At 42.5% G+C, this 15,000-nt stretch overlaps 1 protein-coding gene across 3 annotated transcripts; it reads right to left on the bottom strand.

Moving 5' to 3' along the window:
• Positions 1-209: 209 nt before the first annotated feature.
• On the bottom strand, positions 210-15,000 carry parvb (parvin, beta). 3 transcript variants are annotated; one of them, XM_035641761.2, is made up of 13 exons: positions 14,671-15,000; positions 7,482-7,571; positions 7,058-7,128; positions 6,822-6,924; positions 5,521-5,661; positions 4,581-4,696; positions 4,320-4,378; positions 4,157-4,176; positions 3,685-3,746; positions 3,498-3,566; positions 3,236-3,337; positions 3,062-3,134; positions 210-1,922 (listed from the first exon to the last, which is right to left on the bottom strand). In XM_035641761.2, the coding sequence occupies exons 1-13, from the start codon at positions 14,786-14,788 to the stop codon at positions 1,846-1,848; spliced, it is 1,101 nt and encodes a 366-aa protein (XP_035497654.2). In that variant the 5' UTR covers positions 14,789-15,000; the 3' UTR covers positions 210-1,845. The 3 variants fall into 3 exon arrangements, with proteins under 3 accessions (XP_035497654.2, XP_035497656.2, XP_035497655.2); XM_035641763.2 differs by lacking the exon at positions 14,671-15,000 and adding an exon at positions 12,564-12,920; XM_035641762.2 differs by lacking the exon at positions 14,671-15,000 and adding an exon at positions 9,717-9,906.

Below are 15,000 nucleotides of genomic sequence, written 5' to 3'. Positions count from 1 at the left end.
AAGGGACAATTTGGGGGGGGGGGGGATGTGGAAGGTTACCATAGCAACAAAGGGAAAGACAAGAAAAATAAAGGCCTAAAATAAGCCCATAATTCCTTTAGCTAAACCCAAATTGCAGGAATTGCCAGTTCCAAAACCAATCTCGCTCAGGAGCCAAAACAAATCTAACCCATCACACAGGTGGGAGACGAAATGAAATTCTCACTGTGTTTGATTCCAGGCATTTATTTCTTGATAGGCGAGATACAAAGCGCACAGAGGTGAGCCATCCAGCGCAGGCACAGACTAGATTGACTTATCCACTCCTAATAAATTCCGCCTGGCTCTAAAACGCAGGCACTGTGAATCTTAGCTCGAAGTCTCCAGGTGGCACGGTGGGTCCCGGGGCCCCCCCGGGGACATGCTCCGAGAGGGCCGGGCGATACGGAGATACTCCCACTGGTGCTCTCCTGGGACAGTGAGAGCAACACTGCACTCAAGGCGGTAGGTCTGATAATTATAGTACAGAAAAATATTAACATTAAGTACATAAGAGTACTGTAAATAAAAGAGTAATATGTTGTCATATATATTGACCTAACAAATGGTTTAAAACTCCAGTTAGTAGCAGTCAAAATTAGATGTACTTTTAAATGTTTGTCCTTTTTTTTTGCTGTACAATATGAATGAATCGTTCTAATTGACAATCTTTTCTTCACTTCATAAGTTGAACACTTTCTTGGGACAGGGGGCTGTGGAAGAGGGGAGCGGCAAATAGTAAAGGCTAAATTAACAACTATTTTCGGGACCATTAAATAGGAAACTTTTGTGTTTCTGAGGGTAAGGAGGAGGGTAACGTCTGGGGATTAGCTAACGTTAGTGGGGACTGACTGTCAAAAGTAAAAAAAATATTTCTTTGGTTTGCATCAGCAGCTGAGGAATCTTACCGACTGAGGAATCAAATGTATAGAGTTGAATGACAAGAGTGGAATACTGTCAGGCCATGTGTTAATAATGGCTGTGGTTAATTTTTTTTAATTGCTAATTACGTTATTGTCTGTTATGTATGTTGGATAGCCAAGCTCCCATCAGATACTGTAACTCCGGTGCTGGAGCTCTGGACATTTTTGCTGTTCTTCAACAGGTTCATTAGCAGACTGCTGCTGTTTGGAAAGAAAGATGTGTTGCATCTGTGGGCATACTGCGGGCCCTCAATGTGCCCCTTCCGCCTGGTGTGGACAGCCCCCCCCCACACACACACACACACACACACTCAGCCCACACTTTCATTTATACACTTTGGCTTTTGTCCAGATTAAGCAAATGTGATGTAACGCGTTATGAAAACATTAGAGGTGTTGTTAGACCTTTTTTGTGTTTAACCTTATACAGAGCTAAACTAACGTTAGTTAAGTTCAGTTGACCATGGGCTGTGTCCATCACACTCTTTTTTAATATTTATACAAAGCACTTTATGGAATATATAACAACATTTTCATCTTCCTTAAATAACCCTGGAGGTAAGCAAGTGAGTTTGACACAAATGTTTTCCAGTTTCGACGTGCTGCCCTCACACGTTTTTCCCGTGGCAGCCGTGTAATTCAAATGCAGTAAGATAAAGGTCGCAGAGTTTCCTGGTTTGCAGTTAAGGAAAGAAGAAGAAAATACTGACATTTAACGAAGATTTAATAGCAACACTCTGAGCCTTTTTTTTCAGGCTGCTTCTTCCCCTGTGTCTTTTTTAAGTCCCACGTCATGACCTTCAGTCTCAGTCTCCTCCAGTGTCCAGAGTGTAATGCGTTATACCAGCACAGGAGGCACAGGGACAGTGCCCAGAGTCGTATCAGCAGGAGGCACTGGAAGAGTTCACTCAGAGTTTTTGTAGTTGGTGAACAGGTTGTAGAGAACTCTGAGGGTGGACTTGAGGTTCAGGTTGACAACATCTGTAAAACAAAAACGTTGAGACAAAGCAGAGTTCCGTGAGAGTTCGCCAAACGCAAACTGCTCTGAGAAGTTTCATGAAGAATATTTTAGACCTTTGACATGTGCAAAAATTGGATCCTTTGAAGAGGAAAAAACTGTATGATTGCCGTCGGGCTACTTTGCATCAAAATGTTGCTGTGTCATTTTGAAAATGAAATGGAGCTCAAAATAGCTCCCAAGAATTTCCGCGTGATTATCGTATGATGTATTACGTGGTACGAGACGAGGAACAAGAGGCATGAAAACACTTTCTGCATAAGTGCCGATGTGCTTATTGTAATTTCTCATTACGTCTAAGTCTGTTTTAAGTGAATCCAGCCAGACGCCATTTGCCACAGCAGTGCCACTGCATCAACATTTAAACTCACACGCCTTAATCTCCTTATCGTCTATGTTTCCCTGTTAGCTGCGGTGACAGTGTTGATATCATTAACGACTCTCCGCTTTTATTTATAATGACAGTGCAGATGCACACATAACCCAGTGCTCTACTCAAAGTGCAGCTATGAAGCTGTGAAGATTACTGCCTAGTGTCCTACGATGTAGAAGAGGATAGTAAAGATCTTCTCTCATTTAAAATCTACAGTGTCACTTTGACATTCTGTGGATTAAAGTGACCTGCCAAGTTAGAGGGCGACAGTGAAAATACTGATGCAGGTTGTGTGGGTAATCTACCGAACTGTGTTAAATCAAACACACAGGAAAGCACATTATCCTCTTCGCAGCCCCCGAACAGTATACGGTGCAAATCTCTGATTATTCAGCCAATAATCATCATTAAAGCAAATACAACAGGACGCCAGTATGTCACATTTTGATTCGTTGATGTCCAAGCTCATATTCTCTCTGAAATAGGTGCAGACTCGACAGCAGAGTGGAGCTCAGGGCTGAATAAACTCAGCGCCCTCCATTTGGTATTACTGAAAAGGTTAGGCGAGGGTTCCATCTACTGGACAACCTTTGACACGACTGCCAGTCAGTACAAGAGACTCATGAGCTCAGTCAGTCTCCATACGATCGTCTCTGTAAAAACAATATCACATTTAATGTCTATAATTTGATCTTGTAATAACGTGACATATCTCTGTCAATAAAATACCATCTGGTCTGGCTTTGGGTTTCTTCAGGCCTCCGTCCTGCATCAGCTCAAAGGCAAACGCCACGTTGTGAACCTGAGGGGGAAACGAGGCTGAAACTTAACACACTGCCACGCTGATGAAAAAAATAATCTTCAAATACATCCCACTCTCTTCATTTCTGAGGGCAAACTTACCTTCTGTTCAAAACTCTCGGGGGTGAGGAAGAAGTTGTACAGCGGGACAAAGTAGTCTTCCAGCAACCCCATCAGCAGTATCAGGTACACTCCATCAGCAAACTGGACACACACACACACACATACATGCATACAGAAAGCAGATATATAAACACCGCATTCGACAATGAAACGGCAGACAGAGATCCCGACTGGATGATATGGATTATGAAACATAAATATTAGGAGTCGGCAATGCAAATAAAGGGAAGATGAGATAAACCTGAGATTCCAGCTCAGTAACTTCCAGGTTCAGCTTGTTCAGATGTTTGTTCACAAAGGTGATGAGCGACTGGTGACAAGAGAAATAGAATATTGTCAAATCTATTTTTTAAGAGGAGTTATAAAAACAAATGTCAAATGATTATATTATCCATTATCACGCAAAGGAAATGTCTTTTCTCATTTACCGTTTTCACAACGTTGAGCTTGTCAGGTGCATGATCCAGCAGGGTGTCAAACGCGTCCCTCTCTGTTGTAAAGATCCGAGGATTCAAAGGATTTGAAGAGCTATAATAATATCTGTCTTGTAAATGTGAATCTACAGCCAGCTAATTTAGCTGGGCATTAAACTAGGGGGGGAAATGCTAACCTGGCTCTGTTGAGGGGTAAAAACTGTTGTTTAATTTTTACAAAAAGTATAAAAATTAAAATATATAGTTTCAATCTGTCTCCTTTGTGCTAAGCTAACCCAACCAGCTGCTGTTACATATTTATTGTAACGACATGAGTGGTATCGATCCAACTCTTACAAAGAAATAATTTATTTCCCAAAATGTTGAACTATTCCTTAAAACAGAGGTGAAAGAAGTGATAAAACTAAATGCATATTTCTATAATACAGTATCATGAATCAAGTAAATGTAAGCGGCTGGGACTCACCAAATCTTCCCATCATCATTCTGTGAAGAAGAAAAAAGAGACAGAATTTCAAAAACAATTTAGTTTTCATTCACCAGCCTCCTCAGACTTCATACTACGACAACTAATAGCAACACTTTACATATCAATAACACAGAAAAGAAGAAACTGTATCAGCTCTCACTCTGTGGTGCTCGTCAGCTCCTTGCTCACGAGGGCAGTCTGCAGGATTCCCTCTCGCTTCTGCTCAACACAAAATTAAAGTGGCATGAGAGATATAACTCGAATTGTTGATGCACGTTCGGAAAATCCCACGTACAGACAAAGGCAAAGAGGAAAACTGAAGGGGCGACAGAAAACATAGATAAACAGATGACAGACAACAGCAATAAAAAACATCTCATCGTTGCACACAGTGATCATGGAGTCTGACGGGCCACTGTACCTTGACCACCACCACCTGCACAGAGACGTGCTCGGGCAGCCGGATGGGGGCCTGGAAGTGCATAGCCAGAGCCACCAGCAGATAGACGATAGCCACCAGGTTCTTTGCATGGATCGCTGTAGGAGCGAATCACAAGAGGCAGCCGTCAGCCGTTTCACACATGATGTTGTGAGCAACTTTTTAGGTCACAGAGACTACACAGAGACAGGCACAGAGTCTAAGAGACTACAACTAAAATTCGAATGAAAGTTAAGGATACTTGTCATGGAGAGCACTGTAGAATTGGGAGGAGCTATTTCTGGCGTCTCTGGTCCCAGAAGTAAAAGTTCCATTTTTTTTTTTACCGCCTAGAAAAAGTGTTACATGACACTTCTACAGCTACTTTTCCATGGATTGGTATTCCATATTTATTCAGACCTGTCCACCATTTTGGAAATGGAAACATGAATTCTCAGAGACAAAGCTGAAATGAAATCCAGCGGTTGTGAAATAAACCCGGAGGGCTGGTACAATATTTGGGAGAGTCCCATGTTTCTGTGTTAGGTGACACTGCGGATTATGTTTAAGGATTTATTTTTTAAAAATGTGAATATATAAATATATATATATATATATATATATATATATATATATATATATATATATATATGTATATATAATGGGGAAAAACAACTGGTGAACAGCTGAGACCTCCCACTCACAAAAACATCTGTAGAATGCCATCTGTGTGATCTTTCCAAAGATCCTGTGGACTTGTATTATGGGTCATGTGGAATCCAGTATTTTTAAGCTTGGCCCAAACTAAGGGTTGACTTACTGTAGTTTTGAAAAAAAACTAATCTGTCTCTTGTAATTTCACCAAATTTGATCGAAGTGTCGCTCTAAATCCCTTGAATGTCCCTTTAAACAGCACAACGCTGAAGTCGCCGTTCAAACTCACAGTCAACACTCCACTCGCTGGTCCAGCCATGAGGCCTCAGGAGGTCGTTGACGGCCTCCAACACCGTCTGGAGCTTCTGCTTCTGGCCGATCTCTGACTGGGTCACCTCGGCCACGTTCAGCTTCCTGCCCGACAACTTCTCTGTCAACAGCGGGGGGGGGGGACGGGACGGAGGAGACACAGTAATGTCGGGTCAAACCCACGGGAGAACACAAATCCAAACACGCAACAGAATAATGGGAAAATTGCAGACATCAGCAGTACTGCATATTGCGTCACCACACACGTGAGAAATTGGTCTGTGCTTTACAGAAAGAGTTTGCTTCAGGAGTCAGGGCTTAGAACGCAAGGAGCAAGACGTACTGTAGGTGTCATCTAAATTTGGATACAGGGATTTTGTGGATTGAGGCAGAATCCGAAACTTGAACTTTCCAGCCTGCTGTGACACATAACAAACACAGGGGGGAAGCACCGTGCACACCAAAGAGCGTTTGATATCAGGAGAAGCTTAAATTGAAGATCACGATAAGAAGGACAGAAAAATATGAAAAGCATTTCATCCTCAACCTCATCCAGATCCCACAGGTGACACTTTCTGTTCTCCTCGGAATGAAAGTGTCCAGGTTCCACAGACCAAAGTGGGGAAACAACATCTTAACCGAGCACAAACACGCCTCGGGGCTCTGCTGGGATTAGGGACGGTACCCCCTTGTTCAGGACGGTCGGTGTGCTTTACAAGACAAAATTCTCCCGGTGTTGGTTTACTTGATTTTTCTTTTGGCAATTATCACAGTGTGTTTTCAAATTCAAGACAACACTGTATGCTTGTATGTAATCACTGGTGTCAATTCACTAACACACACACAAAATCAAGTGGTGTCTAATGCTCCGCTGGTGAACAGGTGAGTAGGAAAGTGACGTCTGTTAGGAGGAGGCCTGTAATTACAGTTCCCTGTCAGCACTACGCCTACGGAAAATGCAAAATTTCTGTCAGGAACCTTTGTCAGGCCTCAAACGAACAGTATGAAACAACATCACTGAATTATTAATCGACTGTACAACCAATTACTGATCGTGTGACTGTCTCAGATGTTTCTCTGGCTCCTTTTCTGGTGGGATGGTGCAGCTTGTTGCTTTATAGTGACATTAAGTTGAGGCCTGCCTGCCTGAAATGTAGCATGTCCAATCAGTTACTAAGAACCTCTCTCATACTTGCACATGGACAAGTTGATGTGCCGACAGTAGCTGTCGGGGTAAAGATGCTGTGAGGAGCTGTGACGCCAAATCAACCGGTTTCTCACCAAATATCTTCTGGAGCACTTGTCCGTCGTAACAGTCCTCCTCCAGGTCTTTGACTATGATCCTGTCTTCTTCCAGCTCACTGTTGATCCAGTCAATCAGGACCTGGGAACACGTCAAAATGCGATGGCAACCTTTTTTCTCTCCAACGTGCATGTTTCTTCATATTTTCACTGCTCTGATTACGCTGACGGACACATTAGAATGTTTGTGCACAAAAGATGTGATCGCCAACTACCTTCAGTAGATCTTTAAACTTGAGATTTTCCCGCGATGTTGGGTCCAACATGATCCTCTCAGCGTTTTCCTCTGACGAAAGGGAGATGAGGACGTGAGTGGAGGATAATATCCATATTATACAGCCAATATGTCATTTTGTTTCTCATGAACTCAAACAACGACTTCACAAAGTTCCCAGCACCCACATGTCAACAGTGATTCACATGCTGACTGAAGACAGAGGGCGTCTCCACCCCACCCACTTTCATTTCCTGCTCCTTCACTGTCAAAGTCCCCCGTTAGTCAACATGTGTTCCAGTCATATTTCCCTACGTGACCTTACTAACCGTAAAGAAACCAACAACAACTGCATTTCTCAATAACGTCGTAGTGACTTTGGTGTGCGTGTGTGTGTGTGTGTGTGTGTGTGTGTGTGTATTCACCCAGCAGTGTGTCCTCTGGATGGACGTCTGTCCCCGTGGGAAGCATGGGAGCATTGATGGCATTCTTCCCCTCCTCATGGAGATCACTCACTGGGACAGACAGAAACACAGAAAGAAAAAATGATAAAGCAAAAGCTCGTCAGTGTCACTGGAACGAGTACACAAGTGCACAGTTAAAACCCAGCGGAGGAAGTGTGGTGTTTGTTTGTCACCCTCATATTCCTTAATAAACACTATTCAAATCATTTACACTTCGCTTTTTTATACATAGTGTCAGTAATAGTCAAATTTAAGCAAAACAACATTTACAATAGCCTCAATTGACTTTGTACCTTTTTAAATGTCCTACTAGTTTATGCTTCGGCTCCATTGAGTCGAATTTTACGTCCACAACCTTTTATATCTACAGACTATAGTTATTAATCACGTTGTAAATTGGGATTTTTAAAACCTATAGGAATTTGAAATATTACAGTTGTTTTCAAACCATCCAGCCAAAAATAGTCAGCATAAGCTCCATCTCAACCAGCTACAGTATTGAAACCCTTCATCTGTCATAATTATTGAATATATTACACCGACAAGGGTCAATCTACCTTTTTCCATTTGTATTTTATGTATTATTCTGTTAATTAGCTCGGCCAAGAAGGTTATGTTTCCATTTGCCGACTGTCTGTCTGCGGGATTACTCAAAAACTACTGAACCGATTCCCATGACATTGTTTGGAGGGGTGGGGCATGACCCACGGAAGAACCCATAAAATTTAGAGAGGATCAGGAAAAATGGGTGGATCCAGGAATTTTGTCTTTAACATGCTGAGGGCATCAGCCTTCTAAAGTGGAGGTATGCACTCTCTGATCTCCCTTGGTGGCGCTTCTCTTTCTTAAATAAAGGATCTTTTTTTTTTTCTTCTTACAAAACACTTTCATCCAGCCTTTTCTTTTAACTTCCATTCATCAGAGTTTTGTATCCTTGTTGAGGGAAAGTGATTAAACCACTGTCCTCCATTCACGACATTTCCACCAAAAGCGATTTTAACAATCGCTTGTTCAGATTTGTCTTCTCTAACTCTTCTCATATCTCATACTTCATTCCAAAAAAAAAAAAAACAATGGGAAACTGTGTGACGGGTGCACATGGTGGATAACCTTATCAAAGTGTGTGTTGGTTCTGAGCTGCTGCCAGAGCTGTCACGCGTCTGTCACTTCCCACTACAGACTGGATTGTGGAGGCAGCATCTTCCACGCATCTTACTCAAAACGTACATTATTTAAACATGCATCTCGCTTTTTTCTTTTTTTTTTTCTGTGCAAACCTATTATACACTGTATGTCTTGAATTGTGTCGTCAAAGTGGAACAGACGCACAGCAACACACACTTTGAGTCTACGTTTCAACAAAAGTCAATTTCTTTCTGACGGGAGAGATGCGCCGGGGATTTAAAAAGCTTTCTTCCCCTAATGGCCACGTTGCTTTTATCATCCCCCATTGTAATTTGTAAGATCCTCCAACAGGCTGCACCCCGATCAATAGTCTCAGATCTGTCATGTCATTGACCCTGCTCTAAATAAAGCCCCTGCTGAGGGAGAATCAAGGTGAGGACACAAGCGCTTGTGCTCCTTCTTCAAATTAATTTTTTTCTTACAGAGAATATAATGAAAGAAAAGCTAGAACAGCATGTTTATGAACAACCGAGACCCCAAATCACAACTTCAAAGCATGTTCCAAGAGAGGTCCCCACAGATTCGCTATCAGATTCCGGCTCCTCATGCGAGCCCACAGTCGGCCCGAGCCCTGGATCTCGCAGCAGATCAGCACTTTGCTGCAATTACAGAGGAGGCCTGCTGCATTTCATCATAATTGTGCCGCTTCCTCCCTGCGTGTTCATCTGAGGGCATCGCCGCTGCGTCCGACTGGGGCTGGACGGAGCTTCGGCTTTACACGCCAAAAAAAACCAAAAACGGTTAAAAACGGTAAAATTATACAACATAACTCGAACACTACCACAGACTCATGCAGAATGATGTGGGAAATAAATACACTTTCGCTCACCAGCACATACATGAAGCGGCAACCCTCATGAGACAACCACAGTCAATTATAAAATGTACACATTGTACAGCGACTGATACAGTACAACTGGTTGACGACTGACACATTTTGCGACGAAGGGTCCTGCTTCTTAACTTCCATGTTCCAAGTTCCTCAAAGCCAAACCCTGAAAACTGCGTTACCTTGCTTCTTTCTCTTGGTCCCACACAGCAGCCCCGCCATCTCTCTACCATAAACCTGCGGATTCCCCCCCGAAGGCAGCGAGCGGAGGTAGAAAAAGAGGTGTATGTATGTTCAGTTTGTGTGTGTGTGTGTAGGTGTGTGTGAGTGTGAGTGTGTGTGTGTGTGTGTGTGTGCGAAAATCGCAGTCGGTTGGGCCAGAACAGTGGCAGGGGGGTGTCATCACGTGTTTATTTCTGTCACAACCCTCCTCCCCACCTCAGCGGTCCAGTTACCAGAGACGCACAGAGGTTTGTGTTGTACGTGTGTGTGTGTGTGTGTGTGTGTGTGTGTGTGAGTGTGTGTGAGTGTGTGTGACAGGAAGGAGCTATCACACAGGACACAAGGCACAGAAGCAAACCTACTGTAACACACCAGTAACCTCTGGGCTGTGGACACGGGACACTGACCTCTGACAGGTATGATGTCAACTACATATCCACTAATTTTAATATATAATGTGTATTGTGAGTGCAGCATGGTAATTTAACTCATAAAGGCCATTTCCTCACAAAAACGATGCCCTGTGTTATGAATATGTTGATTTAACAAGCATTACTGAGTGTTAGAAATTACCCGCAATCTGGTAATGTCACAGCAAAATGAGAGAATGGACAAACTCTCTCACTGAGCATTTGAGCGGAGCCTGCAATATATAACGGGATTTGCTGCAGTGGACAATCAATCATCCGGTGGCCGTATTCCTGTTAACAGAAGTACTGTACACTGAAGTCTGCAGTCAGCAACATTTATATTGTGTCAGCTTCTATGCACAAATTGATGCAAGAAGCGCCTACAAACTTTAAAATATAATAACACAGTGATTATTATAGAAAATAGTTGCATATGTTTTTTTGCTGGAGAGGAAAATGGCTTCATCGGACAGCATCATAAACAGAAGCGTAAAACAGATTGCAATCGACCTCGTCTCGTTTGGTTCCACTGCTCCCGAGGGGGGGGGGGGCTGTTTACTGCGGCACAGGGGGAAAGGTTATAAATAATGTGGCAGCGCGGAGGAGACAGACTGGACCTTAAATATAGCGCCGGTTATTTACACCAACGCAGGCACCGGCCGGTGAGTAACAGCCGCCAGGAGATGACAGTGTCACCGAGTATGTTCCATATGTCAGATGACACTAAACGCCTAATATTTATTCATCACGATATCCAGCTAATGTTATATTCCTGCATCCCTGTAATTCGACGACTGCGACTTCTGTCTGATCTAAAAAATATGGCACCTTTTGCACGTCCTGGAAGAGGGATTCATCCTCTGTCGCTCTTATTTCAATAGGGAACAGGATTCAAACCATCAAAAAAGCAAAGAGGAGGACCTTTATAGCTTTACATTTTTTTTTTATCATTGCAGACGTGTTCTTGGCTATAGGCCTCCCTCAGAGCATGAATCGTGTTAACAGCATATGAACACAGGAATATCAATGCAAAATGACCTAATACAACACAGCTGTACGACACAAGAGCAGGTGAAGGGACAGACGCAGAGCGAGAGCCAGGCTTTGTACCGCTAACCACAAAATACAATCTAGTAGAGAGGGGATATACAGTAAGAACACAGCTGCTGTACACTCACAAAGTATTTAGGCTTAATACCTAAGATTTGTGTATTTTAATTGCATATAAAATGTCCATTCTTTTGGATTACACACATTTAACATAAACAAGCTAATAAACTTAATGTGATGCATATTTGTCAGTCAAACATAAATTTATATAGATGTGTAATACTTCTAATCAACCCAATGTGTTTTAAATACACAATAATTGTTTGTCGGTACCATGGTTTATGTATTCAGGATCAGTAAAGCCCAATTGTTTGAAATCACATTAAGTTTATTCGTTGGATGGGCATTTTATATGCAATTAAAATACATTTATCTTAAATTAGGCCAAACGTATTTCTGTGAGTGTTACTCATATGAATATTCAAACATGACGAGACTGATTTAGAAATAAAATGAGCATTGAGCCTCATGACAACCACCGGTCTGTCAGTCCAAAACATCTCTCTGTGGGAAGTGGCTGTTTTTTATATGCTGATTGATAAACTAAAATTCTAATTATCTAAAATTGATGTTTGAGTTTATTAAAACACATGTACTGTATCTTTACATAAACACTTAACACGTGCAAACATTTTGATAAGGGTCTTGAAAAATGTTGCTTTTTAAAATTGTGACGAAGAGAATTACTTTTCACTTCTCCATGTGAATAACATCAGTGTTTTGATAACGCCAATAACACAAACACATCAGGGTTTATTCTGTACTGACATTAATAATTATAATATTCGTCAATATTGCCAAAACTAATATTAATGATCTAATATCAGCTTGTATCAGTCACTGTATCAGCTTAGTCAGTTTATTGATGAGGCTCTTATAAGTGAAACTGATATGACAAGTTGTATATTTGCCTGAAACAGCAACGATGCCTGTAAAATATGTCTATTTTTTGTGCGAGTCTGCGTTCAAACCTTCTAAATATAAGTCAATGTCCTGGATAATGATAGCGAATAATAACATAGCTGTCATGTTAACATCATTTGGCAGCAATATGAAACTGTTGTTGCCAATTGTATTTGTATGGTGATGTTTTTGCAGAAAGCTCAATTCTGAAAAGACCATTATCAGATAGTAAAGAGCAAAAGAAGCAAAGCGACAAATACAAAATTGTACGTTGAAATGTTGAGTTCAACGTCTGCATAATACATTCATCACTGTATCCATTTCTCTCAGTTTCTTTTTTTAATGTATAAAAAGTAAAATGAGTAAGAATAACAGATGACTTACTATCATCAGGATCCATCCTGGAGCCCGAGCTTTAGATATTTTCCTTTAGATTTTGTATTTTCGGAGTGCAAATACTTTTCACGCTAATGATACGGTGAGGGTGTGACCGGAAACTGGTCCTCAAAGTGCTTACAAAAAAAAAAACATGCTTTTTGCCTTCACCATGACGATTATCACCATCACAGCACTGCCGGCTGCTGACAAAGAGACCATGTCTTGTCAGAGAAGAGCACACTTCCTGTAGTTTATCAGGATTCACAGAGGACTACAGGAATCGCCTATATCTCGCTGGAGCAACGTTTTCTATCCCATTTCTGAAACGACAAGTGGTCGGCGCTGTGCTCGGGTTAAATGTGGTTGTGAAGAAGTGTCGACACAATTTAAGTCCCTTTTTCTTGCAGGAACAATCCAAGTAAGTCGTGATTATTCAGCAGACAGTGACGCAACTTTTCCAGTGGCAACTCGACTCCGCTGGGTGTTCCCTTCAGAGAGAATTAAGAACCACACCCAGAAGTGACAGAAACCGCAAAAGGAGCAGCAAGTTGTGCTCCAATGATCGCACTCACTTCGCACGTCTTTTACTTTCTCACATATTTCTGATTCTAAAAATGGTCTCTGACTTTTGTCTCATCTGAGCTTTAATCCACTTTGGCCCTGTTGGATTCTCTCCTGTCCACTCTGCAGAATCACTCCCCGACAGCGCGGACGACGGGCGGCGTTTGTCTGCAAGTTTGGAGGAACAGCTGATTTCTTAAGTTGGAATAATTCATTAAAGATTAGCACAAGAGGAAAACGCTCAACACTCCTTAGACCAGAAGTTTCTCTTTCCACACGTTACACCCACACTGACGCTTTTTAATCTCAGCAGAGAGGACAACATGTCACTGCATGGGGTCATGTCTCTAGAATAAACCTCTGTGTGTATGAACACTGTGTTAGGCTGCACCAGTCCATCGGGTGAGGGGGGAGATCTTTTACATGTTTTGTCAATCATCACCCCCCCCCCCAATTAAAAAAAATCATACATATTTAGCTTTAAGAGAGTTAAAATGGTTGAATTGAAATCAAAAATGACTGGAAACCCCTGACTTTTTGAGGAGAGGTATGGAATTTAATGAGACTCCTAAATTTAAATTTAAATAATATTTGTGGCCCTCTACTTTAATGGTGATTACAAACACATTGCTGAGAACACACACACACACACACACACACACACACACACACACACACACACACACACACACACACACACACACACACACACACACACACACACACACACACACACACACACACACACACACACACACACACACACACACACACACACACACAGGCGTTAAACCTCGCAGCTGTCTGTCTCAGACTCTCAGCAGACATGTTGGGAGGGCAGGAGCAGAAAATAGTTTAGTTTGGTGAACAGCTGGTAAAAAAACAAAAAACTGGAGGATTTCTGTTCGTGTTCAGGTGGAGACTATACAAAATAAAGCGAGCACTTTAATCCTCTTACACGTTTATCTGCTTCATAACCTTGAATTCCTGTCACCGGTCACTGACAGTGTGCGCGCGTGTGTGTGTGTGTGTGTGTGTGTGTGTGTGTGTGTGTGTGTGTGTGTGTGTGTGTGTGTGTGTGTGTGTGTGTGTGTGTGTGTGGTCTACTCTATTTCAGTTCATTACCTCATGTCAGATGCCCATGGAGCTGCTCTGCTTTGTCTCAACTCTCTGGTCTCGCTCTTACAGAGGAACATCAGAACTACACAAAGATGTACACGTCTACATCAGTGTGCTTTATGATCTACTGACACGATGAGCCAGACTGGGATATTAAAACCAGAGAAAGATTCAATTGAATCTGATTGCCATGGGACACAATGTAAATCTCTGCACAGGCCTATACAACATGTATATGTACAGATGTACATCATGAAGCTGAAGGGACGTCCCACAGGAGAACACACAGCATCATGCGTCTGCAGCACCATGGACAGAAACATAACAAGAGGACACACACACACACACACACACACACACACACACACACACACACCGTCTGTCCCCACATTAGAATATCAAGAAGACAAGAAGCATCCTCTGTGGTACTCACCTTCTTTAGACTTCTTCCTCCGCACCAGGGTTCCTCCCAGTTTCCCGAGGAAAGACGATTCCTCCTTTCTCGTTTTCGCGGACTGCGGGGTCGCGGATGAGGCCGGAGTCCCAGACATCTTTCTCTCTCTGTGCGCGCGCGTGCGTGCGTGCGTGCGCGCGCGCGTCCACACTGTCTTGTGTTTATACCGTCACTCCCTCCTCCCTGTGATGCATTCAGGCGCCGCGGGTACGATCCAATCACAAGGAACACACACACACACACACACACACACTCTCAAGACAGAAGCTCACGGTCAGAGCTCAGGCGGAGAGAGGAGCTGCTCTGAGC

The sequence above is a fragment of the Scophthalmus maximus genome, chromosome 7 (assembly GCF_022379125.1).
Source record: "Scophthalmus maximus strain ysfricsl-2021 chromosome 7, ASM2237912v1, whole genome shotgun sequence".
Taxonomy (NCBI): Eukaryota; Metazoa; Chordata; class Actinopteri; order Pleuronectiformes; family Scophthalmidae; genus Scophthalmus; species Scophthalmus maximus.
The sequence above is the reverse complement of the archived record's forward strand: the minus strand, read 5'-3'. Positions and strand labels throughout refer to the sequence as shown.

Coding starts and splice junctions, on each gene's coding strand:
- parvb (XM_035641761.2), bottom strand. CDS start 14,788: ATGTCTGGGACTCCGGCCTCATCCGCGACCCCGCAGTCCGCGAAAACG. Junction 7,572..14,670: donor GAGGAAGAAGTCTAAAGAAG/GTGAGTACCACA, acceptor TGTCTGTCCCAG/TGAGTGATCTCCATGAGGAG. Junction 4,177..4,319: donor GAGCTGACGAGCACCACAGA/GTGAGAGCTGAT, acceptor TCTTCTTCACAG/AATGATGATGGGAAGATTTG.